Source organism: Gordionus sp. m RMFG-2023, chromosome 3 (assembly GCF_954871325.1).
Source record: "Gordionus sp. m RMFG-2023 chromosome 3, tfGorSpeb1-WG-v2, whole genome shotgun sequence".
Classification (NCBI taxonomy): Eukaryota; Metazoa; Nematomorpha; class Gordioida; order Chordodea; family Parachordodidae; genus Gordionus; species Gordionus sp. m RMFG-2023.
The window spans coordinates 40,691,287-40,717,001 of NC_088777.1; the positions used below are offsets into that span (position 1 = coordinate 40,691,287).

The 25,715-nt window shown below is 27.2% G+C and overlaps 2 protein-coding genes across 3 annotated transcripts; one reads left to right on the plus strand and one right to left on the minus strand.

The window, feature by feature from the left end:
- The first annotated feature begins 2,044 nt into the window (after window positions 1-2,044).
- On the plus strand, window positions 2,045-4,259 carry LOC135926970 (uncharacterized). The gene is made up of 4 exons (XM_065462903.1): window positions 2,045-2,081; window positions 2,125-2,287; window positions 2,339-2,539; window positions 3,937-4,259. Exons 2-4 carry the CDS (start codon window positions 2,170-2,172, stop codon window positions 4,257-4,259), a joined length of 642 nt encoding a protein of 213 aa, XP_065318975.1. The 5' UTR covers window positions 2,045-2,081; window positions 2,125-2,169.
- A 149-nt stretch (window positions 4,260-4,408) lies between these two features.
- On the minus strand, window positions 4,409-7,777 carry LOC135926216 (ATP synthase subunit C lysine N-methyltransferase-like). 2 transcript variants are annotated; one of them, XM_065461994.1, is made up of 2 exons: window positions 7,671-7,756; window positions 4,409-5,189 (listed from the first exon to the last, which is right to left on the minus strand). In XM_065461994.1, exon 2 carries the CDS (start codon window positions 5,162-5,164, stop codon window positions 4,499-4,501), a length of 666 nt encoding a protein of 221 aa, XP_065318066.1. In that variant the 5' UTR covers window positions 5,165-5,189; window positions 7,671-7,756; the 3' UTR covers window positions 4,409-4,498. The 2 variants fall into 2 exon arrangements, with proteins under 2 accessions (XP_065318066.1, XP_065318065.1); XM_065461993.1 differs by having other exon boundaries at window positions 4,412-5,189; window positions 7,668-7,777.
- Between the last annotated feature and the right edge of the window lie 17,938 nt (window positions 7,778-25,715).

The window sequence follows — 25,715 nt, forward strand, 5'->3', positions numbered from 1 at the left end:
TTGTTGATAATATCGCTTGGCATTTAAACTAGGAATACTTTAAGAATCGCCATAATTATTATTTTATATTTTTTTATTAAAACATTATCATAATTAATATTTAGACTTGAACATTTTATTTTATTATAATTAAAATATTAACAATTATATTTTAATTTCTTCTTTATAAACCTTATGTTGATAAGTAAAAATCCATTATAATGCTAATAAAATTAAAAAATTAAAACAATTTAAATTTATTTTTGGATCTAAATATTAAATACAATGGCACCTTGTTTCTTGACAAAAATATATAAAAACACAATGTTAAATCATATTATATTTCAAAATTTAAGCCGGGTCAGAATATATTTTTTGAATATTAGGCCAGACCTAGCACGAGCAAAATAAAATAATCAAATATAAGTAGACAAAATTTAAATAAACTAAAGCCCGAAAAGCAATTAAATACACTGATTAAATAAGATCGATTAAGTGTTCCCGGTCATACTTTCACCGAACTCTAATATTCTTATATTTCCTATTAAATTGTTAATAATTTACATTTATTTTTATTATAATTATTTTTTTTATTTTTTTTACAAAATTTAAACTTTCTAGAATTATTATAGTATAAAACAATTTTGAATGCCAATTTATTATGTATGCAATTTTATATTAATAATATACGGATTAGAATCTAAATATCAAGAGAGTGTGTTAGTTTAGCGAATTATCAAAAATTTATACATAAATTTAGTAACATTTGAGGAAAACAGTGAGCAAAAATTATCTTGCGCATATGAAGCACCCTTGCCACACAACAGATGCTATGAAAAATCGATGAATAATAACGAAACGAGGGCAGCAAAAATTATTAATTTAAAAAACTGGGGAGATCGTTGGCGACCTAGCGTAGTTATGTGGATATACAAATCAAAAAGTAAATTTTACAATTTAAGGGTCCGTTATATAAACGTATATTTTGTGTATTATAAAAAAAATTTTAATCTGATAATCGATGAAATTGCAATTTATTTAGTTTGCAATAATAGTCGCCTTCAATATAATTGTCCTGTTAGCATGGAAAACAAATGTTTACCAATCGCAAAACTATGCGATAGTGTTTATGATTGCAATGATGGAAGCGATGAATTATTTTGCCCAGCTAGAAGTAAATTATAACCCCCTTAAAATTTAATAGTAGCATAATATCAATTAAATACAAGCTAGTTGTCTAAAAGACAATGGTGGATGTGAAGATGTGTGCATTGAAACTAATAATGGAATATTTGGTTATGTGCGGTGTTTATGCGCTAGAAAAAACTATATTATGCATGAGGATAATATGCATTGCATCAAATCAAATATTAGTAATTTCAATCGTATAAAATTATATTTTTAATTATTAACATTTTAAGTATACATATAGGATTAGGTTGGGATATGGAATCCGAATATAAATTTAAAATCATTTACTGAAGATGATTTCTATCCAGCACATGTAGATTTAATTTTGGACAATTTTGGTAAAGTTGCTTGGGTATTTTTAATTTTTATGAAAAATATCTAGAAATTCATATAAATTGAGAGTAAATTAAGATTATTCACAGATTGTTCAAATTTTTTAAGTTTAAGAGTCATCATTAGCAAATGATTTAAAATTGAGAGATTCCAAATCATAAAGAATTATATCCCAATATGGCATTCAAAAAATTTTTTTTAAATGACTGCTTAGATCTGTAAACAAATATACTATAGAGATATATTCTATGTCTTAAAAAATTAGAAATTACAATTATTAATTTGAATTATAGGTGTTAATGATAAAAACTCAGAATCGGATTTCTACATGACAAATGAAAGTACATTAATTAGCTTATAATTAAACTTATATTAAATGGGTCTTATTAGCCTTAGAATCGATAACATCGGATAGGGATAAAAGTTATTTTGAAGATTTACTAGGGTTTGATTTGCCCAAAGTGAATATTGATGCTTACAAAAATATGGCACCTCTTTTAGTATCATTACATTATACACAATATAATAAGTCAATTCCCTATCTTTCTTTTCATGGAGAAATTCGGGGATATGGATTTGTAATAATAATTTTTAAAAAGCTTAAGTTTTAGACTCTACTAGATTTTGTTGTACGCCGAAAAAGAATTGATATTGGATATACCCACAATGAGAAAAAATTTTGAAGGCGACTATATGTGCGTAAGATGGGACATGTACTGTGACACACTCGGGAATCTTTCAATGGAACCTAAGCTTATTGATCAAAAATATATAAAAGCACTAAGTAATTTATAAATTTTAAAACATGATACTATTTAAATATTATATTATAAAGGCCCTCATAAATTCTTTCAAAAATCACGAATTAGTTTAACAAATATTTTCAAATCCACATCGAATGATAATCTTTCCCAAACGCGAGTTATATATGTTGTATCCCGTTTAGAATCCATATTAGTATGGGTTTTCGCAATTTTGTTTATTTTGACGATAATTGCATTTTTGATCTTGTTGTACAGTTACCGAAGGATTGAAAGTAAATTATCAATCTCTTATATTGTTCTTAATTAATTTTTTCCTTTGGATTATTATAAAAATCAAATGGTAGAAATGTTCGATTTTCAATATTTTTCTAAAAAATGATGATTTAGCAGAAATCATGAAAATCGTTTATACTATTGTTATTAGAGTATAACTTAGAAAAATAAGAGGTAATATTAATCAAATTTACGATATGATTGTATAGACGAAATAAAAGTTATATGATTTTGAGACTCGCAAACCTCGGCTTGTACAGAGGCAAACAAAATAACCGTCGCATTTCCTAAGCCCAAATCAATAAGCGATTTGTTATTCATTGACTCTAACTAGGGCTATGCTGATATTTTTGCCAATATTAAAATGATATGGTTATAAATGTGGATATCTCTGAATTGCCAGAAGATAAGCAGTAAATTTTTAATGCATAGCCATCTTAGAATGTTAATAAAACTTTAAAATAATTTATCAAACAAAAATATATTAAAGAATAGTCAGCATATGTTGTAGATCGGGTTTTAACAATTTTTTGCTGATCCGATACAAAATAAATTCTTGACCTGCCGATTCTAATTCCTCCTTATAATGATTTTGTTTTATAACAAGTTTTAATGTTATATCGATATTCCAAGATGTTTATGCATAAAAAATCTCTAACCAATTTAAAAGTATTATTTCGCAATATTTAAAAAATTAAATATCCGGCCCAACTTTATTTAGTAGATATTAAGGTATCTTACGGTCATTGATTTCAGAATTTAATATAAGAAAAATTTTAGGAAATAATCTTCCGAGAAAGATCAAGGAAGTATTTCATTCTTTAAAATATAATCAAGAGATTTTTCCAAATATATTAAAATTAATGTATATTTTGAAACAATACCAATAAGCCTAAGCACGGTCGATTGAATGGATTAGTTCTAATGTACATAGATATCTGACTCCATCTTGGCTAAGTTCGGGTTTAAATATAAATTACCCAAACTGTCGATCGGATAATTAGTTTATTTTGTAAAATTTTTAAATAGCTATGAAAGTTTTGATGGTAAAAAATTTGGATGGAAATCAGGTTAGGACAGATGTATTAGGAGTAAAAAAACATATAAATCAAGTCTGAACCGAACAGTTATTACTTTTGTTAGAAAATAATCATAAAATGGCTAAAATTTCTGAACCAAATTTGGACTCTAATCGGGTCATAAACCTAAATAAATTTGGGTCCAGATGTGGTACTGTATTGGGAAAAATGTTCCAAATACGGGTCCGGAGGTTCCAAACTGCAACAACATATTTGAATTATATGGCTTAACATTTATAAAGGTATTATTTTTACATTAATTCATGAGAATAATTTATAGTTATTGTATTAATTTCCGTTTCATGTCATAACATTAGATTTAAATAAGACTAATTACTCCCAAGAGAATACCCAGAACCAGAATATACCAACTGAATACAAAAATCAAGGACTCCATTCTAGACCTGTAAGTAACGAAGAGATCAATTTAGACCTAGAAAGCCCGAATGTTAGTGATAGTGACTATATGAAAAACAGAGCTGGTAGAAATTCACCAAAAGCGGAATCTAAAGACAGTTCTACGATGACAAATCCTACTTTGATGATGGCCAGCAGAGGTTTTGACTCAAGATTAGGACTCTACGAATACAAACGCGATGAACATGGGAAGTGGAGACGTAGCTTTCTTTACAAATCATAGGCAATCATAAAAACATATTAAGCAATTATGAATTCGTTTTAACAAAAAAAGTTGTAAATAATTAATGCGTTTTAATTTTACAAAAACTAATTAATACATTTATTTATAAATAAATTTATTATTCTTATCATAAAAGAACATATACAGGATAATTATTAATTTATCTTAAGGTTCATAAGTTATAACCAATAAGTAACGCAAATAATATATCATTAAAAAATAACTTTTATTATAATATATTAACTTTTCTGATATAACCACATAGAATCGATTCCATCTTCAATTTTAAAAATCAATTTTAAGTCATCAATCTTATAGGGTAAAATTTTAGCATCCGTTTCTCGGGTTATCAACGGAAACCGGCATGTTATAACTTTACTCCCCTGGTCTAATTCTTTTATTATTTTATCCTTAAGTCGTGGCATCATCTCCTTTACTCCAAACACGACTACAGTTCTGTATTGACTCAAGGGCATGTTCCATAAATTTTTACGGTAAAACCTTATGTCTGTAAATACATTACCTGATTTTTGACTGGTAAGTCGGATAAATGTTTTGAGATAGACCTTAACAATCGTTGAATATAAAATAAGCCAAGGATTAAGCTCTATACCATGGGCCACTAATCCCATTTTTGCTGCATGCAAAACCAGTCTTCCATCTCCACTACCCAAGTCAACTAGGGGACCTTTACAATGTTTTAGCAAGTGAGCGAAGTTTTTGATCTGACCCTGTGTGGCAGGTAAATAGGGAATGCATATTTTGCGTAAGGCGGGAGTCAAAAAAGGTAAGACTACTGCTTTGATTACTAGTAAAGTGCCACCAGCTACCGCTATAAGCTTCCAAGATCTCCCTTTTTTGTGTTGATCTAGTTGAGTGTTTACTAATGTAGTGGAAAGTGTCATTGCTCATCCTGGCTTTGTTTGGGAGCTTTTATTAAAATATTTTAAAAATATATTCAACAAATATAATATTTCTAAAATCATATTTAATAGTGCCTTATAGAAAAGTGTTATAGGGCATCGTCGTTACCCCCCCCCCCCCCACCCAAATAAGTAAAAGTGGTACTGAAGTGAGATATAAACGATCATGTTTATCGAATAACATTATTGACTATTATCAAAATCTAATTATTTAATCTCTTTAAAGGTTTTTTAATACATTTATAGTATAATCCAGGGTTATCAAACTGATCAATTGGCCAGTCAAATAAGGTCATTGATCGAAAGTATTTGACAAGTCATATAATGTTAAGTCTTGATCGAGTAGTTATTTAATTTCTCACATATCCATTTTTTTTTAAAATGTAAAAATATACTAAGTGCAATATTTTCCTGCAAGAGCTATCAACATGCCATATCTTCTACTTTAAGTACAATTAGTTTAACGAGGTGGGCCGCTTCTATAAAATAGACAAATTTGTTAAAGAGCTAAAAAGCGTCTATCGTTGAAGAAAATGTTTACTGGTTTGACCATGTTAAACAAAGAAAATTTAAAGTTTTTATATATATTTAACCGGTAGATATGTTACTGTCAAGAATTCAAGGGGACAGATGAACTTTGTTCCAAGTAAAGAATAAGATGTTAGCTTTAGTGCAGCATATTATTCAATCATGCCAAGACTCAACATTTTCTCCATCAGAAGAAAAAAATTTTATAAATGTTTGAAATAAGAAAAAATGATCTAAATACAACTGCTCACAATGCTACCTATTTATTAAATCCCCAATATCAAGGACAACATCTCATGAGAATTTGACGAAAGTTATGAATAGGATAACAGAAATAGGAATTCTGAAAGGTGGTGATAATCATGCTATCTTAAGTGATATAATAAATATTTGCTGTAAAAGTGGTATCTTTGATAAACAAAATAATATGGAACGCCAGAGAATTCATAGCCATTAATCAGATTTTGGCATCAAGCTGTTGGAATTGACTTACTCCACTTTGCAGTTTATGGGAAGCAAATATCTTATTAACTCTTCCAAGTTCAACTTATTCTTCATAAAGAAATAGGTGTGTTTGAGGTAATATTCATTTAAAGAACCGAAATGAATTGAAAACTTCTATTACAGGAAAATTAGCTAAAGTTTATCATATTTTATTTAAAAATATAAAAGAAAATTATTATTCAATATATCCAGAAAACGACTCTTTCATAACAAAACAATATTTCAAGAATGAATCATCAAATTAATAACATGCATTTGTTTATGAATATATTTTGTACATTTGTTATTACATATAATAAAGTGAATACTATCATAAAACCCAGTCAAATACCCAACCCTGAATTACTTAAAAGAGTTATAGAATATATGTATAATGGTTAATTTCTTGAAAAACAGTGTTGAAATTAGAGATCTGCAAAAGTAGGCTTGGCCCGTTACCAGCCTGAATGGGCCTCAGGCTGGACCTATTTTTTAAAAAAAATTTGGCCTGGGTTGGGCCTTAGAAGTTTTTTAAAATATCTAAATTTATCAATTTTATGTTGAATTTTTTATATAAAATAAAAATATTTGATTTTATCTATAGAAACTAGACACCATATAACATACATCGGTTATTTTGAGTAATTATAAAAATCAATTTCTATATTTAAATAAATTCGGCCCAGGCTGGGCAAAACTTTTTAAAAAAAATTTTAGGATGGGCCAGGCTTAAAAATTAGGTAATATATTTTTTGTGATACAAAATTCCATTTATTTAGAATCTTTTGTTGCAATGACTCTATAAACTGCTGGTCTTGAGTCTTATATCCCAACTGTTTGTTTCATACATGGTTGCATAATTGATATTAAAGAAAATTGATAGGTATTTAATTTTTTAAATCAAGAAAATTAAATGGGCATATATTTAATGAAATTTATATAAATTAGTAGAAATGGCCCTATGTAGTTTAAACTGCACAAAAAATCTTTTCACTAGAGTATTCACATACAAGTGCTTCACATTAACTTGAGTATTAACTTTACATTGTGGGTTGATGAAAAATAAAAAAGTTCATAAGTGTAGACAAGATTTTCCTATGTGGGGATTTTGGCCTATCAACTGTAAATATTAGAAGGTTTTCTGATTTTTCAGGTCAATAAATAGGTACCATTCTTATTCTAAAAAATTCACTTATAGTCATTATTAAATCATTCATATTTTTTATTGTTGAAATTTGGTTAGAGGAAACCAATGGATCAATACAAGAATACCAGATAAGGAATTGGCCCCTCTTCCAATGAATTTAAGAGACACTGTCAGGGCATTTCTCTTTTATTCTACAAGATGGCCAGTTAATAAATAGTATTTGATTAAATCTAAATAATCTCATCTTAAGTTAATATTTAAAAAATAGATTATTTGATTTAAAAAGAAATTAAACATAATATGGCAGAAAATATATTAAAGTCTTACTACTTCTATGCATCATAACTCAGATACGAACTTAAAAAAGGAAAATCTTTTCACAATATAAATCAACAAATTATCGATTTAAAAGTGATGATATTGGACAGACAACTTTGACGTTTAAAACATTTTGTCAATTTTCTAGCAGAATTTTCTGAAATAACCAAATATTAAAATTATATCTTATAGGTGCACTGGCTTTTTTAGACGTGTTTGATAGTTATATTATTTAATTATGAGATTTTCTTATAAATGTTTTCAAAAAAACGCTATATTTACATTTTGGGTATGTTATTTTACTAATAAATGTTTTAGCAAATTATTCATCTAATTTTAGGCTACGTCCAATTAAATTTTAAAAGTGCTCTGTTAAATCTTTTCATCTAAGTCAAACGACAAATAAAAAAAACGCTTTGAGCTGAGTATTGATGGATAATGGAATGGCTAAGTTATACTCATTTAACCAGGGGCCCCTACAACGGGGGGGGGGGGGTCCGAAGCAACTGCTTCAGTAAATTTGAGTGGGGGTACTTTTTTTTTACATCCATCATGATCATGTGATTTTTGCTTTATAAATGTAATAATAAGACCCCCCCCCCCACCACTTAATATTTAATTTAATATATTGACGGAAATTTTGGTCGATGTTTAGTAAATTTTATTTAATATCTAGTAACCAAGCCTTCTGGGGGAACAGACAACAAGAAGGCAATATGATGGCCCTTATTGAGCTTATTGCAGATTCTGAACCTATACTAAAAATGTATACACAGCAAAATGAAGAAAGAAAAAAGGATAAAAAAAATAAATGATTAAAAACGAAATTATATTCAAACCTATTATCATATAATAATAACATAAACATTCTCATTGAAACCATGAAAAATATGGTTATAAAAAAAATTCAAAATGAGATTACATTTAACAGGTGCTTTTCAATCATAGTTGATGGCACATACGATGTTTCGAAATCAGAAGCAATAGCTTTGATAGTAAGATATGTTGAAAATAGTGAGACGCCGAAGCCTGTTGAAAGACTTATTGACATATATTGTAAGGGAAATACCACAGGTCTCGATATAAAGCATAATATAATATCCAAACTTGGCTCGATGAATTTACCCCTTGAGTATCTAGTTGGGCAAAGTTATGATGGCGCCTCAAACATGAGTGGAAGAATCAATGGTGTGCAAGCCTTGATTAGAGCAGAGGCGCCAAAGGCAGCTTTTATTTGGTGTTATTGTCATCGATTAAATTTAATCGTTGTTCAATTATGCCAATCAATTAAAAAACTTCGAAATGTTCTAGGAATACTAGATGAGATTTATGTCTATTTTAATGGTGTAAAAAGATATGAGGTACTCAAAAAATTTCAGTGTAATGATCTGAAAAAATCGCAACGATTTCTACGCGTCAAGAATACCACTCGGTAATAGTTCCTTATTTATTTAAATTTTAAATGTTTTTTTTTATTTAGAAGCTGGCTATCGTCATATAAAGCTATTGTAAATTTTTTTAAACTTTATGATGCTTTGAGGGCAGCTTTAACAAATTTAAAGGATTCTGAAGATCCTGCCACTTCCACTATGGCTAGTGTTATAGTCTTTAGAATAGAAAAATTTGATTTTATCTTATCACTTTGTGTTTTGGATAAAATATTGTTGATAACAAGTTTGGCTTGTACAAAATTGTAAACCATTTCGAAGGATATAGGGTATGCAATAAATCAAATTCAATTGGCAAAAGATTGCTTGATTAATTTGAGAAGTATAATATAAATATTTTTTAATCTAATAGATAATAACACTGAATTTTTGGATATTTTTCAAAGGCACAAGATTTTATGAAGGAGATAAATCTACCTTTTGATTTTGAAAGTTATAGACTTCAAACATTACAATCCAAAAAGGAGAGGTATATATACTTTCATCATTAAATATAGAAATTATTTTTAGCTTTAAAATAGGTGTGTTTTATGCTGCACTCGATTTAATTATTATGCAGTTTAACGAAAGATTTAATGATGATTCAATGAAATTTTACATCAAACATCATTTTTTACGCCAAAGGGAATGGCAGAAAAATCAATTATTAAAGAAGATATCGAGGATATCTGTGAATTTTACAATTTAAATTCAAGTCAAATTTTCGAAGAAATGTTGAAGTTTAGAAATATTTATAAGATGGCCAAAATGGGGAATGTAATTATTACTCATGACCTAGAGGTTCAAGAATCTAAAGATTTGTCAGATTCTGAGAATTGTAAATTTATTTAATTAAAATATTTTTACCAATACATTATTTAGCTTCTTCTGATGATGATGATAATTCAGGGACTTACGATTCAGATTGGAAAAACTATTCATTTATTTTACCTTATCGTTTACTTTTAAATTTTTCTGCTTTCCCTAATTTAAGAATTTTATATAAATATTTATTAACCATTCCCACAACCTCATGTACTGCCGAAAGAGTCATGAGTAAAATTAAATTAATTAAAACAAGACTGCGCAGTACCGTGAAAGATTCTTTTCTCAATAATTTAACCATATTATCAATGGAAAATTTTTTATTTAAACAATTAAATACTGATGAAATTATAAATTCTTTCGCTTTCTCTTACCCTAATTTATCTAAATTATTAATTTAAAAATAATATTTATAAAGTTATATTTTTTGCATTTTATTTATATTATATATTAAAAATTGATGCAATAAAAATTATTTTTGAAATTTATGGGTGTCATAATTATCATCATTTTTTCGAAAGAGGGGGGGGGGGGATAGGTTCTTTTCATGGGCGTATTCTGCTTCATTCGCTCAAAAAGTGTAGGGGCCACTGCATTTAACAGTAACTTTAAAAAAATATTATATTAGTTGAAGTCATATAAGGTGTAATGATTAGCTACCAAACACTTTGAAATAAAAATAAGAAATCAGATGATCAGAAAAGTTTATAGATGTTTTGTATATCATGGATTTATTTGAGATGACCGAGTTAATCTATAATTATTCTATTTGGCCTTCGAGGCATAGTTTGAAGATTTATAACTTTTATTTTATTTATAAGTATTTAAATTTGTATTTTTTTGTATAACATTAAACAATTTTCATATTAGTTTTATACAAAAAATAATTTTACTTAAATGATTTTATTTAGATTAAACTATTAAAAAAATATTATATATAAACTCGATAAAAGTTGTAAAGATCAGTCGAAATGAAATGTAATTTATTGTTTTAAAATATACACAGTAAAAACCTCTTAATTGCATATCGCCAAAGTGTAAAATTTTTAAATGCGAAAAAAATCATTTTGTTAAAATCTACAATGGTATAATGTTAAAATATTTTTCCAAATACAAATCGGTTAATTGCGAAATATCGGTTAAATACGAAAAATTTTAAGTTTATGTTAACAACGCTATTATTATGGGACAATTGCGAAGCAGTGATTTTTGAATTGGAGTTTAGCACTAATTAATTAAGAAAATATTTTTGAATTTACATCAATCCATTAAATACTTGACACCCAATTTGATGGGTTTCTTTTGAGGATAGCGAAAATATCAAATCATAAAAAAATATAATATGAAATGAGGTTAGGTTAGGTTTTCCAGTGCAGGTTAATGCTACAAATGAAGATAATGAATATCAAGATTAAAAAGTTATTACCGAACTTTTTCAGCCATATTAATCTAATTAGAATATTAAAATTGAACATCTTATTTCACAAGAAATTAATATATTTTAAATTTTGTTCCTTTAGGATAAATCAAAATCCAATTGATATGAACATTAAATCTCTTAAAATCAATAGTAGTCATTTAAGACTACACTAGGGAATTTAAACTTAAAATCAGCCACCTCCCACTCTTAAAGTATAAATTATACGGAAGTTCATGAGTGTAGGCTTTTATCTTGCCCATATTCTTTTCTTAGCCTATAGAAGTAAATAACACTTCTCCGACTGTTGTGTCAAGTACATGTGGACTGTTGTGTCAAGTACATGTGGCCAGGGATGTGAACTCGAACCAGGGTTCAGGAAATTTAAATTGTTTGGTTGGACATTTTGAAACCACAGAACAAACAGAGACCGATTTTAGGACAACTCATTAAACCCGAGGTGAAATGGACCTGGGGCAGGTTCGGACACCTTTTAGGAAATCGGTTTTGATTAAGTTCCTGATTTTCATTTAATAAAATTTAAAATTATTGAATTCGGGTTCGGGTTCACATCCCTGTATGTGGCATGCCCACAAACGTGTAGAGAGCTCATCATTTTTAATTTTTCATCCAACTTAATTTAATCCAGTTAGATCTGTTGAACTTTCAATGACAGAAGGCATAAGCACTATAAATTATAAAATAACGTATTTGAGACTAGGCGCTTAATAATCACGTATAACATATTATTATTTTATGCTTAAATTGTCATTAGAAAATTTAACATATAGAATCAATGACATATAATATGTCATTGTATAGAATAGAATCGAAATTATCACAATGCCTTATAAATAAATCATTAGCAACTAAGAAAATTAGCTTTCCGAAAAAAGAGTCGCATTATTAATTTGGCTTTTACAGATACAGGGCCCAAGTTACAACCTGAATGGCCTTGTTATGCTAGAAAAAGGTAAAATTTACAGCACATTTGATGAGGTAGTTCTAAATTTTATAAATATCTACAGTTTTTATAATTCCAGGTGGCTGAAGAGATTTAGAAAAGGACAAAATATTATTTTCACACAATCTGCAAAGTAAGAGGGAGCACCGGTATCCGAAATTTTTTTGATTTATTAATTTTATGGAAGGGCATGATAGTAAAGAAAGTGATTACTTGAATGATGTTATAACCCAAACCTTATTATTTACCTAACAAAAGCAAAGCAATGAATGGATGTTACACCTTTATCGTATGCAAATGCTAACTTGAAGGACCAAGAATCATGAAGAAGGTTAGAAATCATTGTAGAAGGCCTTTTTAAAATATAATTACAAATAATTTCAAATCATTTAATTTTATAAAAAATATTTATCTGTTTATTTATTTAATATAATAAAGGAAAATAAAATATCACCTGTGTAATTTTAATTTTGCAATTCATAAATTTAATATTAAAAGGTTTTCAAATAAAAAATTAAAAACATTTCTCAGTGAATAAAATTGGGTTATCTACTATTCACTCATTTGATTTATTTATTATTGATTGATTATGATTTATTTAACAGGTTTAATTTACATAAAAAGGATAATCTTAAAAGGAAAATAAAAAATCATGTGCCTATTAATTCGCCAATTCATAAATTAAATATTAAATTACAAATAAGAAATTAAAAGCATTTCTCAGTAGTGAAAGAAATTAGATTATATACAATTCACTGATTTAATTTATTCATCATTGATAGATCTGAATTTAGCAGGGTCTACTTTCATTTAAAGGATTATCTTAGTTGGCATGTTTTAAAGTAAGGTGTAAATCATTGGTTTAAATATGATATTTCTTGTTATAACTTATAAGTTGCTATTCTCTCTATATCAAATTTCGTTATAATTATTTACAATAATTAATTTAAAACTTTTTATTAAGAGTTGTAAAGATGTAAATATTCACAACTTTGTAGAGAGGTAACACAAAAAATATTTTTCTTTCTTTCTTATATATTAATTAAATGTTTCCTAAAGAAAATCTTCATTTGATTTGTGTATTTTGGATTATCTTAAACATATCAAATTTTATAAAAAAAATATATAAAAAAAATATGCAAATATCCCGATTATATACAAAATGGGAAAAATATTTTAATCATTTTGAATTTTAACACAATATGTATACATTAAAGCAGTGGCGTAACTGGGGGGGAAGGGGGGGGTCGCAGGGGCTTAAGCCCACTGAAAAATTAGAATAGCCCCCTGAAGCAATTTTTTTTTATTAGCTCCTTAATCCCCTTGAACTAAAAATAAATTTTTTGATTGCCCACTGAATGATTTCTTTTATAATTCTATTAAGTAATATATAGATTTAATTTTATTATTTAAAAATTAATATAATTATCTAAATTTTTATTAAATGTAATTATTAGATTAGATTAATACATAAAAATTATATTTTCACTATGTCAGCTTGCAATCAAATTCTGTGATAAAAATAGAATATCAACACTCAGACTCACTAAATATTAATTTAGCATTAACAGTTGAAGCTTTTGACTTTTATTATTTAAATTATTATATAACTTTTATTAAATTAATATAATGATTTATTAATTAAAAATTAACAAACTTAATATTGTAATTAGCTGAGTTCAAAATCACTAATCAACTATATTAATCATTTTTAAATTAAATTACCTTGCCTCTTCCTAAAAATATTTTCAAGGTCCTTTATAAAAAGTAAGTTTACGCAAAGAACTTGCACGAGGTTTACACACAAAATTTAAAAATAGAAAAATTTTATTTTAATCATTACAAAAAATTATATCTATATATTCGTAAAATAATTATACTATATATACAATCAAGATAAAAAAGAAATCAAAAATACTTTTTTTATAAAAACAAATTAATAGTAAAATAAGGTGAGGTCAAATCTATCAAATAAGTATTTTTTTTATAAAAACACAAATTTTAAACTAAAAATGAGGAGAGGTCAAAGTTATTATTCAACATCAGGGTTGCCATGTCTCCACCCAACAGCGGGAGACTCCCGCAATTTTTTAGTTTACAAGCAGACATCTCTCTCCCGCAAAACTACCACAATTGGAAATCTCCCGCAAAAATATACAGCAATTTTTTAAATTCTCCTGCAATATTTTTTTAAAGTATTTTAACTTTTTTAATATAAAAATAATGAATTTGAGAGACATTAATTGATTATTTTTATATTTTTAAAATAAATTTTAAATATTTATTCGAAAAACATGTCTAGTTTGTAAATTTTTTCCTAACCTGTTTTATTTTTATCCAATAATAAATCAACATCATTCCATTCATATAAGTCAGTACAGGGGAGTATATCAACATCGATTGCAATACAAAAATATTCTCAAAAATAATAAATAATACAGATGCAACTACATTTGCGAAAATCATATACATCTATCATGTAGTTTAACATTCACAGAGCTATATCATCACAATGTGGGTCGAATCTTTTTCTCATGATAATTAACGACTCCAATATAAGTGCAAACCTTACTTGTGGCAGAACAAAAATGAGCAAGGCCATCACAAGTGTTTTAGTACCTGAATCCTAGAGGTAAATTCTAGATGATTTGAAAGATGGGCATCCATATGCAATTCTAACAGATGCATCTAATAAGGAAAATATTAAAGCATTTCACTCGATCCTTCGCTACTTCAACAAGAATAAGAATATTTCAATAAAACTGTTAAAATTTTTCCTCGGATAGTGAAAAATCCAACGATGTAGCTAGCCACATAATGGTAAATATAGCTGATTCTGGGTTATCAATGATTTGCATGTCAGCTTTCTGCGCTGATAAAGCCTCTGTAAATTTTGGCAAATACCAAAGTTACTGAATTGAGGCAGCACAATAATGAATTAACAATAAATGGCTGTATATGCCATATAATAATTCTTGCAAGAAAGCAATGAATGTACTATCTGTGGATGTCGAAATAATTGTGATGAAATGTTTTAACGAATTTAATTCATCAACTAAAAGAGTTAATGAATTAAAAGAGTTGGTGAAGTGGTCTGACTTGGAATGGTGTGAGTTGTTGTGATATATACCTATCAGGTAGTTGTCATTAATACATGCCATAGATAGAATTTTAAAATTTTACAAACCCTTAAAAAAATACTTTTTAAATAAAGATTTTAAAAGCTGTCCTAAAATTTTTAAAAATTTTTCGAGTATGAAATAGCAGAAGCATATTTGGGATTCTTTTAACATGTAGGAAATCTACTTCATGCAGTTAATATTCAGGCAATCAGAATATACTTTATTAAAAAAGATTCACAAAATCATGCTACAGCTCTGTTCATCTCTACAGTTAAAAATTGATAATATATTTTATGGCGCTATTGCTAAAAATATTATATTTTAAATGAAGCAGATATTTTTATTACAATCATAATTTGATTTTAATAATTCTATTTACAAATGTATAAATATTATGACCTTGGAACAGAAACCATCAATTGATGGTTTTTATAATTTAATAAATATATTAAGAATACTGAAATACATTGATGCCTTGTTTGAGGAGATTGTAATTCTCTTTATTTTTTATGATTTGCCAAAATACTTAAAGTTAGATGGTCTAAAAGCAGAGGAGAAATAGGTAGAATTTTTTTGTAATAACGATAAATCTCCATGCTTGGAAAAAATATGCGAGTATGTCTGCTCCTTACCTCATTCTAATGCCTCATCCTAGCGCATTTTTAGCCTGATGAGGACTGCCTGGAAAAATGAGAGAAATCGGATTGCTTTAACAACATTAGAGGCCCGCTAATGGTTAAACAAATATATAATATGTCATGTCAGGAATTTTATAAAGATCACAATAACGACGGTAAACATTTAGTTCTATTATTTAAACCTCAAATAAAATATAATTAAGTTTTAGCAATGGCGCCAAAAAATTATTGTCAATTTTTAACTGTAAAGATGAACACATCTGCAGCATAATTTTGTGAATCTTTGTTAAGATTCTTCTGATTGCAACTACACATTAACAGCATGTAGTAGATTTCCTATATGTAAAATCATTCCTAAATATACCTCTGCCATTCATTATTGAAAAAAATTTTCAAAATGTTAGGACAGCTTTTATAATCTTTATTTAACAAATATATTTTTAAAGGTTTATAAAATTTTAAAATTCTATCGATGACGGGTATTTGGAACATATCGCAACCAACATTGTGCTGACTCAATTCTGTAAATACACTCTGTTTCTACCAAATTCACTGAGGCATTATTAGATTAGAAAGCTGACATGCAATTTATTGATAATCTCGGATCTGCTATATTTACCATTATATGGTTAGCTATGTCTTTGGATTTTTCACTATTTGAGGGGAAAAAATTTAATAGTTTTATTGAAGCGACTTTAATTTTATTGAAATATCGGAGGATCAAGGTTCCCTTATTAGATGCATCTGTTAGAATTGCATATGTATGCCCATCTTTCAAATCGTCAAGAATTGACCTCATGGATTTAGGTCCTAAAACATTGATGATAGCCTTGCTCATTTTTGTTCTACAAGTATAGTTTTCATTTATATTAGAGTCGTTAAATATTATGGGAAAAAGATTCTACCAACATTGTGATGATAACTATCTCTGTGAATGTTGCACTACAAGATAAGTGACTAAAATTGCCGCTACTGTAGTTTCATCTGTATTATTTCCTATTTTTGGAGTACCTTCTTATGTATTTAAACGTGATACATGATAATTAAACGCCTATCCCTATAATGTTATACACACACACGGTAGATTTACAATTGCGGTAGTTTTGCGGGACATTCACATAGAATATATTTTTAATTGTAAAATTAAAATCGTTTTTTTTAAATAAAATTTTATCTTGTTTACATTCTTTTATATTTAAAAAAGATCGTTGGTTTTTTTTTATAAATTAATATATTCTAATAAATCAAGACGTATTTATTTTTAAAAATAGTTACCGACTTTGTATTAATATAAACTATTTATAAAAATAATAGGCGGATAATTAAGTCAATTCAAAATTCCGGCCGGCGGCCCACAAATAAATTTTTTTAGCAATTTTTATCTTTCTACCGCAATTTTCATATTTCTCCCGCAATTTGAAAATTTTGACCTGGCAACCCTGTTCAACATAGATATATAGCTTATAAATTATCTATTATATATATTATAATATATTAGGTAAAATGCCACTTCAGATGTATTTAACAGTTATATAATATATTACAATTAATATTTTAATAAGTTTTACTATTAAATGCTTATGATAATAAATATAAGGAATATTTGCATTCAATTCTTTAACGCCATCTATTTATTTAAAAAAATTTTAAATTAAACATCTTATTATTCATCCCACAATGGATGTAATAAATTAGATATCTTTTCTTCTCATATTTTACGTGTTTTTAGGAAAGCTATTTTCTCTGATAAACAGTTTTGAGTATACGAACATATTTTTGATATTTATAAACTACTATTATTTTAAGATTTAATATACCAACTAGAGGTGTTGCGAAAATAATATATAAAATCCTAATTGTTTTCATCATATTACTCTATCTCTTATTTTATAGTTACAAAATGTTTCATTTTATTATGACAACCTTGTCATGTAAATAACTCAAGGCTTCAATATTTATGCATAATTTCTTCTTATTTATAGTTTTCTTGTTTTATCAATTTATCTGTTAACATCGTGGGTATCATGGCTATGACTGCAAATTAACCAGCATATATTATTTGTTTAGCTATGAAATTTAAGGAGCATATTTTAGATAAGCAATAATGATCAACTGTTTTGTGGTTGGTATATCATTAAAAATGGAAGATAATCTTTTAGAAATATAATATCTCACAATAATTTTCTCGATTACTTATCTAGCTTCCATCATGTCATCTAAGAGGAAACTTTAACTACCACATTTTATGATTTGGATTGGTCGTTTATATTATTTTCTTCAAGAATTATTAATTTGGTTAGGCCTATAAATTTTTCCTTATTGGTCCATTCTATATTGCGTAAAATGGTAACAGATAGTTATATTAGTTTCATGACCTTTGGCAATATAATTGCTAAGAATTATATTGCCTTATATGCTTTTTAAAAACCATTATCAATTGAGGCATATGTATGTATTCCTTTTTATCACTTGTAATTCTTTAGACGCAAAATTTTTTTATACATGTGAAAATATTTTATACTGTCATAAATAGATTTTGTATTAAAAATATTATATTTAGAAATGTCTTGTATTATTTTAAATATTTATATGCTAGTTTATTTTGTATGCATAACAATGATATAAATAAGTTAAACCATCTTATATTTTAAAAAATTAAAAGGTGGGTTAGTCTTAGATTCATTTTTTAAATATAATCACCTAGTCCACCTTCATAAAAAAAGTCTTATGAAAATTTAAGAATAAAAGATACTATAAAATATTATATCATAAATCGAAACCTTTAAAACTAAATTATCGTAGTAGACTTGTTTTCTATATATTAATATTTCTTGCTGACAAATAATGGATAACCAAACTACAAAATGGCGCTACAGCTGATTACAATGTGTGGACACTTTTATAATGCATTGAATGAATGAATCGCCAATCTATAGTTATATATATCATTGATGCATAATATGATAAATGACAAAATATGAAATTCAGAATAATTGTTCCAAGTTAGCAAATCTTAAAAATGTATTATATATTAATATAAAACCCGGCCAAAGGCCGGGCAAATTAGGGGGAATTATTTTAGTTGAGCCCACAGAGATGGTAAAGTCTAGCGAAGCCCCTGCATTAAAGATGCCAAATTTGATAGCTTAATACTTAGATATGAAATTACATTATCAATAATAACACAAAATTGGTTTATATTAACATATAAATATATTTAATCTTATAATTGTGAAAAATCGAATAAGTGATAAAAAATAAATTTTTTCAGTTCTAACGCTTCGCAATTAACGGTGTACATTCTTTATTATCAAACACAGGCAGTTTTTCTATTATCAAATAAAGTTAAAAGATAGATTTGTTTAAAATTACTTGATAAAAACATGAAAGAATTAAGACAAATTATAACATTCATGATTATGATTTTGGTGACTATATGTTTTAATAAAAACCTAACAACCACTTAAGCAATAGCTATTACAGTGAATATAAATGACTACGAAGTCATAGTCAATTTAAAGGGTTCATCTTCTTTTTTAAAATTTGAAAATGGGGCTAAAATGAAGGAAATTTAGCGGGAGGGGGCTTAGCTCCACTAGCAATACACACTGATTGTATTTTACTTGGAAATAACCGATAATCAATACTAAAAATTTATTTTAAAATTTCTTATATTATATATAAATTTCATCTGTATAAATATACATCCTAGGCTAGGTAATTAATTTACAAGTATTTTGTAAAATTTTTATATCCAGGTGTGCAAATGATGCCGAATGCAGATGTCATGTTGTAAAATTTTATAATAAAAATTTAGGTACAACTCAATGAAATTGCCGTCTATTACTTTAAAAAGTAGAACGCTATTGTTACCGCTATTTTAAAAAAAGTAGCGCAAACTACTTTTTAAACTACTTTGGAATGTTTTTTTATATCTCTATTTCCACAAAATTTCAAATTATATATAATTTTTTTTAAATATTTTATCTCAATAATAATAACATTTCCATACTGTCTTCCAATCCTAGAGCAACAATTAGAAAGTATAAGCTATGACTAAATAATCGTTCAACACTAGCATGCAAAGCAGCATTAAATTAAGTATTTTTTTTATATAAGAAAAATCATCAAAAAGATTCATTTGAGTATTTTTAGATTTAAAAAATTGCGTCTATAAAGCATTCTCAATAGTATTAATTAATTATTTCAAAAAAATCATCTATAAGTAGGTGGCGTTTTTGATTTGACTAGAAAATAATATTAATAGATGCTAGGAAGAACACTTGTATGAGTTTTTAAAAAATAGTTAAAATGGAAAACAATTATCATTGTTCCCATAATTCGAACATCATTTGGGAATATTGATATTTCCCTTTTTAGCGATTTCTTTAAAAAACTCGATTAAAATAAGATATAAGCAAGGTTCCAGTTTTTTTTATTTTTAGCGATTTAATGGGAACCAAATTTGTTTGATATCTATAGCAAAATTATCTTCAATCTATATTGTCGACAATTTAAATTTTTTGAAAACTAGGTTTATAATGCAGATTTTTAAATATAAATTTCAAAATTAAATTAAAATTATGATTTTAGGATTAATTATAAATATATTTTAATTTTTATATGTATTTATTATATGAAAGTAGCTACTTTCTAAATTAGTAGAGAGCTACCGCTATCGCTGTTTTTTTAAGGTAGCGCGCTAAAGCAATGGCTACTGAAAAAGGTAGCGCGCTACTTTAACAAAATCGACTGCTGTCCCCTCATTAAAATTTATATTAGACTGCTTATAATAACATGATCTATCCGATTTGTTACAAAAAATTGAATTAACTCTATCTAATGGTAAGCAGAAAATAATTCCCGGGAAAAAAAATCCCCAATAATAATTCTTAGTAAATAATTCCCTTGAATTGATTTTCTTAAAATTTTTAAACAATTTATTTGAGATGGATACATTTATAGGGAATTTTTTTTTCATCTATTTTATTAAATTTTGTAATTTTTAATATCTTAATAAACAGGGATTATTTTCCCGGGGAATTATTTTCCTAGATTCCTACTATATATCTCTCAAACCTTTAATTAACCTCAAACCCTATCCCATATCTTTCTAATCCTACTCTACTCCTTATCTAATTTATTACATATTTAAACCCTAAATATATTTCTGCTAATTAAGAAAAATTCCTTCAGGTATATTATTTGAGTTGAACTATTATTATATTATTGAGAATGAATATATACATACAAAAATAAAACACAATTATAATTTATCTGTTGTATATGCAAATTCGAATGTTAATTTTGAAAAGTGATTATTCATAAATAAATGGTAGACGAAGATAATATTTTTGGGGTAATTTGTCTATGTAAATAATCTTAAATTGAACATAATATTTTTCTATAAATTTTATATATATATTCAAATATGCAAATTTTATATATTTAATTCTTCGAAAATTGTTTAATTTATATATATATATATATATATACATTGTTAATTCAAAAAAGTTTAGTTTTGAATAATTTTGGATTCTGCGAAATTTATGTTATTATTTTTAACGAACGATATTTGGAAATAAAATTAATAAAACCAAAGGAAAGAGTTAATAAAGAAAAGAAAGATTTAACAAACCTATAATTCTTAAATTGCTCTCCCAATACTGATTAAACACCCTGAGTAAGTTCGGAATTATAACAATTTGGACCGAAGTAAATCAGGGACCTTTAGATATTCACGTAGGAATTAAAAGGTAAAAACAGATTTATTTTATGGTATATAAATTATTATTACTTTTATTTATGATAGTAGTAATTTTATATGTATACAATTTTTTTAAATTATTTAAAATTTTATTAATTAAGTGGTTATTGAGTACTTTATAATGTATATTACACAGATTAATTTATTAAGTTTAGTTTTTGAATATATAGGTATAATTATAATTTTGTTATTAATTTTAAGTTTCTCGATAGGATTAATAATAGGTAGAAATACTTCGGTAATAAGATTGGAAAATAAAGATTTAGAAAGAATAAAGAACGCTATAAGAAAAGAAAGTAATATAAGTCAAATAAATAATGTAGGGACAATTAAATGTTACAGTTGTGGAAAGTTCGGACACATTTCGAGGCAATGTGATTTAACTGGACATTTAAATTGCACGAGATGTGGACGGAAAGGCCATTTAGTAACAAATTGTAGAAGTTTTGCAGATAATAGTTTAATATGTTTAAAATGTGGACTAAAAGGACATGTTCAGGAAACATGTAACAGATGACTATATAAAAGAGAGAATAAGTATATAAATTATAATAGTAATAGTATATCTGATTTTTATAAATTTAATTGTAAATTAGGAATAAATGATAATAATATAAATGATTTAGAATATTTGAATAAATATAAGATAAATGATAAAAAAAATTTCGAAACAGAAAACATATGCAAGATGGAGTTGGAAAATATTATAAGGAAAAATAGATGTCCTAGGATTAAAATAAATATAGGTGAAATGGAAATTAGCTTTTTATTAGATACAGGAGCCGAAATTAGTTTAATGAGTGTAAAAGAATTTAATAAATATTTTTCAAAAGATAGATTCATCACAAAGAAAATAAAGGTGAGACAGATAGATGGGAGCATGATTAAAATTCTTGGTTTTTATATAATAAAATTGATAGATATAAAGAAGGAAATAAAGTTATGGATAACGACAATAAATACGGAACCAATTTTAGGTTGGAATGACATTAAGAAGATAGGACCGGATTATAAGTGGTGGTCTTTATTCGAAAATATACAAGAGAACAACAAAACAACTAAAGAGATAATAAGAAGTGAGGTTAAAGAGAAGACTGAGTTACCTTGTTTAAGAGTCAATCAAGAGATAGTTCTCGATGAACTTAAAAATCGAACACCAGAATTTTTGATTAAATATAGAAGCAACTTAGAAGAAATTAAGAAAACAAGAGATATAAAGACTATAGAGGTAAATTCAGTCGAAATTAAACAAGAAATTAATAATATGGTAGACCAGAATGTTGTTGAAGATATTTTTGACAAAGAAATAAAGATTATTTTGAACAGGTATAAGGAAGTCTTTAAAGAAGAATTAGGTACTCTGAAAAATTTTGAAGTAGATATACGATTAGAAGAAAATTATAGGCCTAAGTTTTGCGGCATAAGAAGATTACCGTTTTCTTGGATAGAAGAGATAGATAAAGAATTAGATAAATGGTTAAAAGACGGAATAATAAAACCAATAGTGCATAGTGAATGGGCAACACCTTTAGTGCCCATAAGAAAACCAGATAACAGTTTAAGATTGTGTATAGACTATAGAGTAACAGTTAATAAGTGCGTAATAAATGAAAAGTATCCACTACCTAGAATAGAACAACTGCTAGCGAATTTAAGAGGAGACACCCTGTTTTCAAAGATTGATTTTTCGAATGCGTATTTGCAAATTAAGGTGAGTGAAAAGACAAGTAAGATACTAACGATTACAACTCATAGAGGTTTGTTTGCATTCTGTCGATTACCTTTTGGTTTGAAAATATCAGCGCCAATATTTCAAAGAACGATGACGGCGTTATTTCAAGGAATAAAAGGAATAATGTATTATTTAGATGATGTTTTGATATCTGGTAGAACAGAAGAAGAACACAATTCGAGATTAGTTAAAGTGTTAAATATTATATTAGAAAATGGTTTAAAAGCTAATTTGAAGAAGAGCGTTTTTGGAGTAAAAGAAATAAAGTATTTAGGACATGTTATAAAGGGAAATGAGATTACGCCAATTGGAAAGAATATAGATAAGATCATAAATATGAGAGCCCCGAATAATAAAGCGGAGGTACAAGCGTTTTTAGGAGCAACAAATTATTATCATCGGTTTGTTCAAAATTTTGCAGAAATTGCTACACCGTTGTATGATTTATTAAAGAAAAATAAAAAGTTTGAATGGGGAGAAGCACAGGAGAAAAGTTTCGAAAAGTTGAAAATAAAGATGGTAGAGAAGCCGATTTTAAGTTGTTTTAATGAGAAATTAAATATTATTTTAGCAGTAGATGCTTCTAATGAAGGTATAGGAGGAGTTTTGTTGCAGATGATAGATAATGTGGAGAAACCTGTTTTATTTTTATCGAGACGATTTAATAGCACTGAGAAAAATTACTCAACGATAGAAAGAGAGGCTCTAGCAGTAAAATTCGGGCTTACGAAATGTAAGGAATATCTGATAGGAAAAAGGTTTTTATTGTATACGGACCATAAACCGTTGGTAGATTTATTTAAAAAAGAGAATAAGGAACTTATGATTTCACCCCGGTTGCAAAAATGGCTAATTTTAGTTGGTAATTTCGATTTTGAAATAAAATTCAGAGAAGGTAAACAAAATTGCTTACCGGACATTTTATCAAGATTGTTTAATAAAGACATTGAAGACATAGAACCAGTAATCAATAGTTTAGAATATATAGAAGAAGAAGAAAATGTAAATTGTAATATTATAAGAGCGGTGAGAATAGATACAAGAGAAAAACCTATAACATTTGATATAGTAGATAAGATATCCCAAAAAGATGAAGAATTAATAAGAATTAAAGCTTGTTTAAAAGGAGATATAGAATGGAAAAATGAAGATAAAGCGTTTAAAAAAGTTAAGAGTGAATTAAATATAGAAGACAATTGTTTATTGAGAGGATATAGATTAGTGATACCGAATAAATTAAGAAAGGAAACCTTAGATGTAATACATTCAGGTCATCAAGGCATAGAAAGAATGAAAAATAAAGCAAGAGAATATATGTGGTGGCCTAAGATGAATAAGGAAATAGAAGAGTTAACAAGGAGCTGTGAAACCTGTAACATGTGGGCTAATGTTCCAGCAAAGAATAAGGAAGATAAATGGCCAAAGACAGACATTCCATGCGAAAGAATACACGTAGATTTTTTAGAATATGAGAAGAAAAGATTTTTTATCATGGTAGATGCAGGTTCAAAATGGATAGATTGTCAGCAAGTTTCAGGTTTATCAACAAGAGTAGCTTTAGACAAGATAAAGGATTTTGTAGGCAAATATGGTTTAATGAAGACGATAGTATCAGATGGAGGTCCAGCGTTTAAAGGTAGAGCATTTGATAAATTTTGTGATAGGTGGAATATTAGACATTTATTATCACCACCTTATTACCCAAGAAGCAATGGACAAGCTGAACGAATGGTAGCTTTAGTAAAGAGTTGGTTGAAAAAGGCAAAATATGGAGAAGGGCAATGGTGGTTATCATTGTTAGCATACAACAGTACGGAAACAGCAAAAGGAAAGTCACCAGCGGAAATATTTTTAGGAAGAAAGACGAGATCAGAATTAGATTTTTTAAAGGAAAAAGTGATAAGGAGAGAACAAGCAGAGAGTGAAAGATTTCCAGTAGGAAGTTTGGTGTGGGTATTGTTGTTTGATGGGCCTATTAAATGGGGGAAGGGGGTAATAAGCAAAAATATAGGAAAGAAAAAAGTAGAAGTAAAGATTGAAGGACAAGAAGGAACCTTTACAAGGCACCTGAAGCAAGTAAGGTGTAGAAGCTTAAGGCCTTAGAGAGAAATGAGAAATATACGAAGATTTAGAAAGGAATAAATTGATGATAGACATAGTAGGAG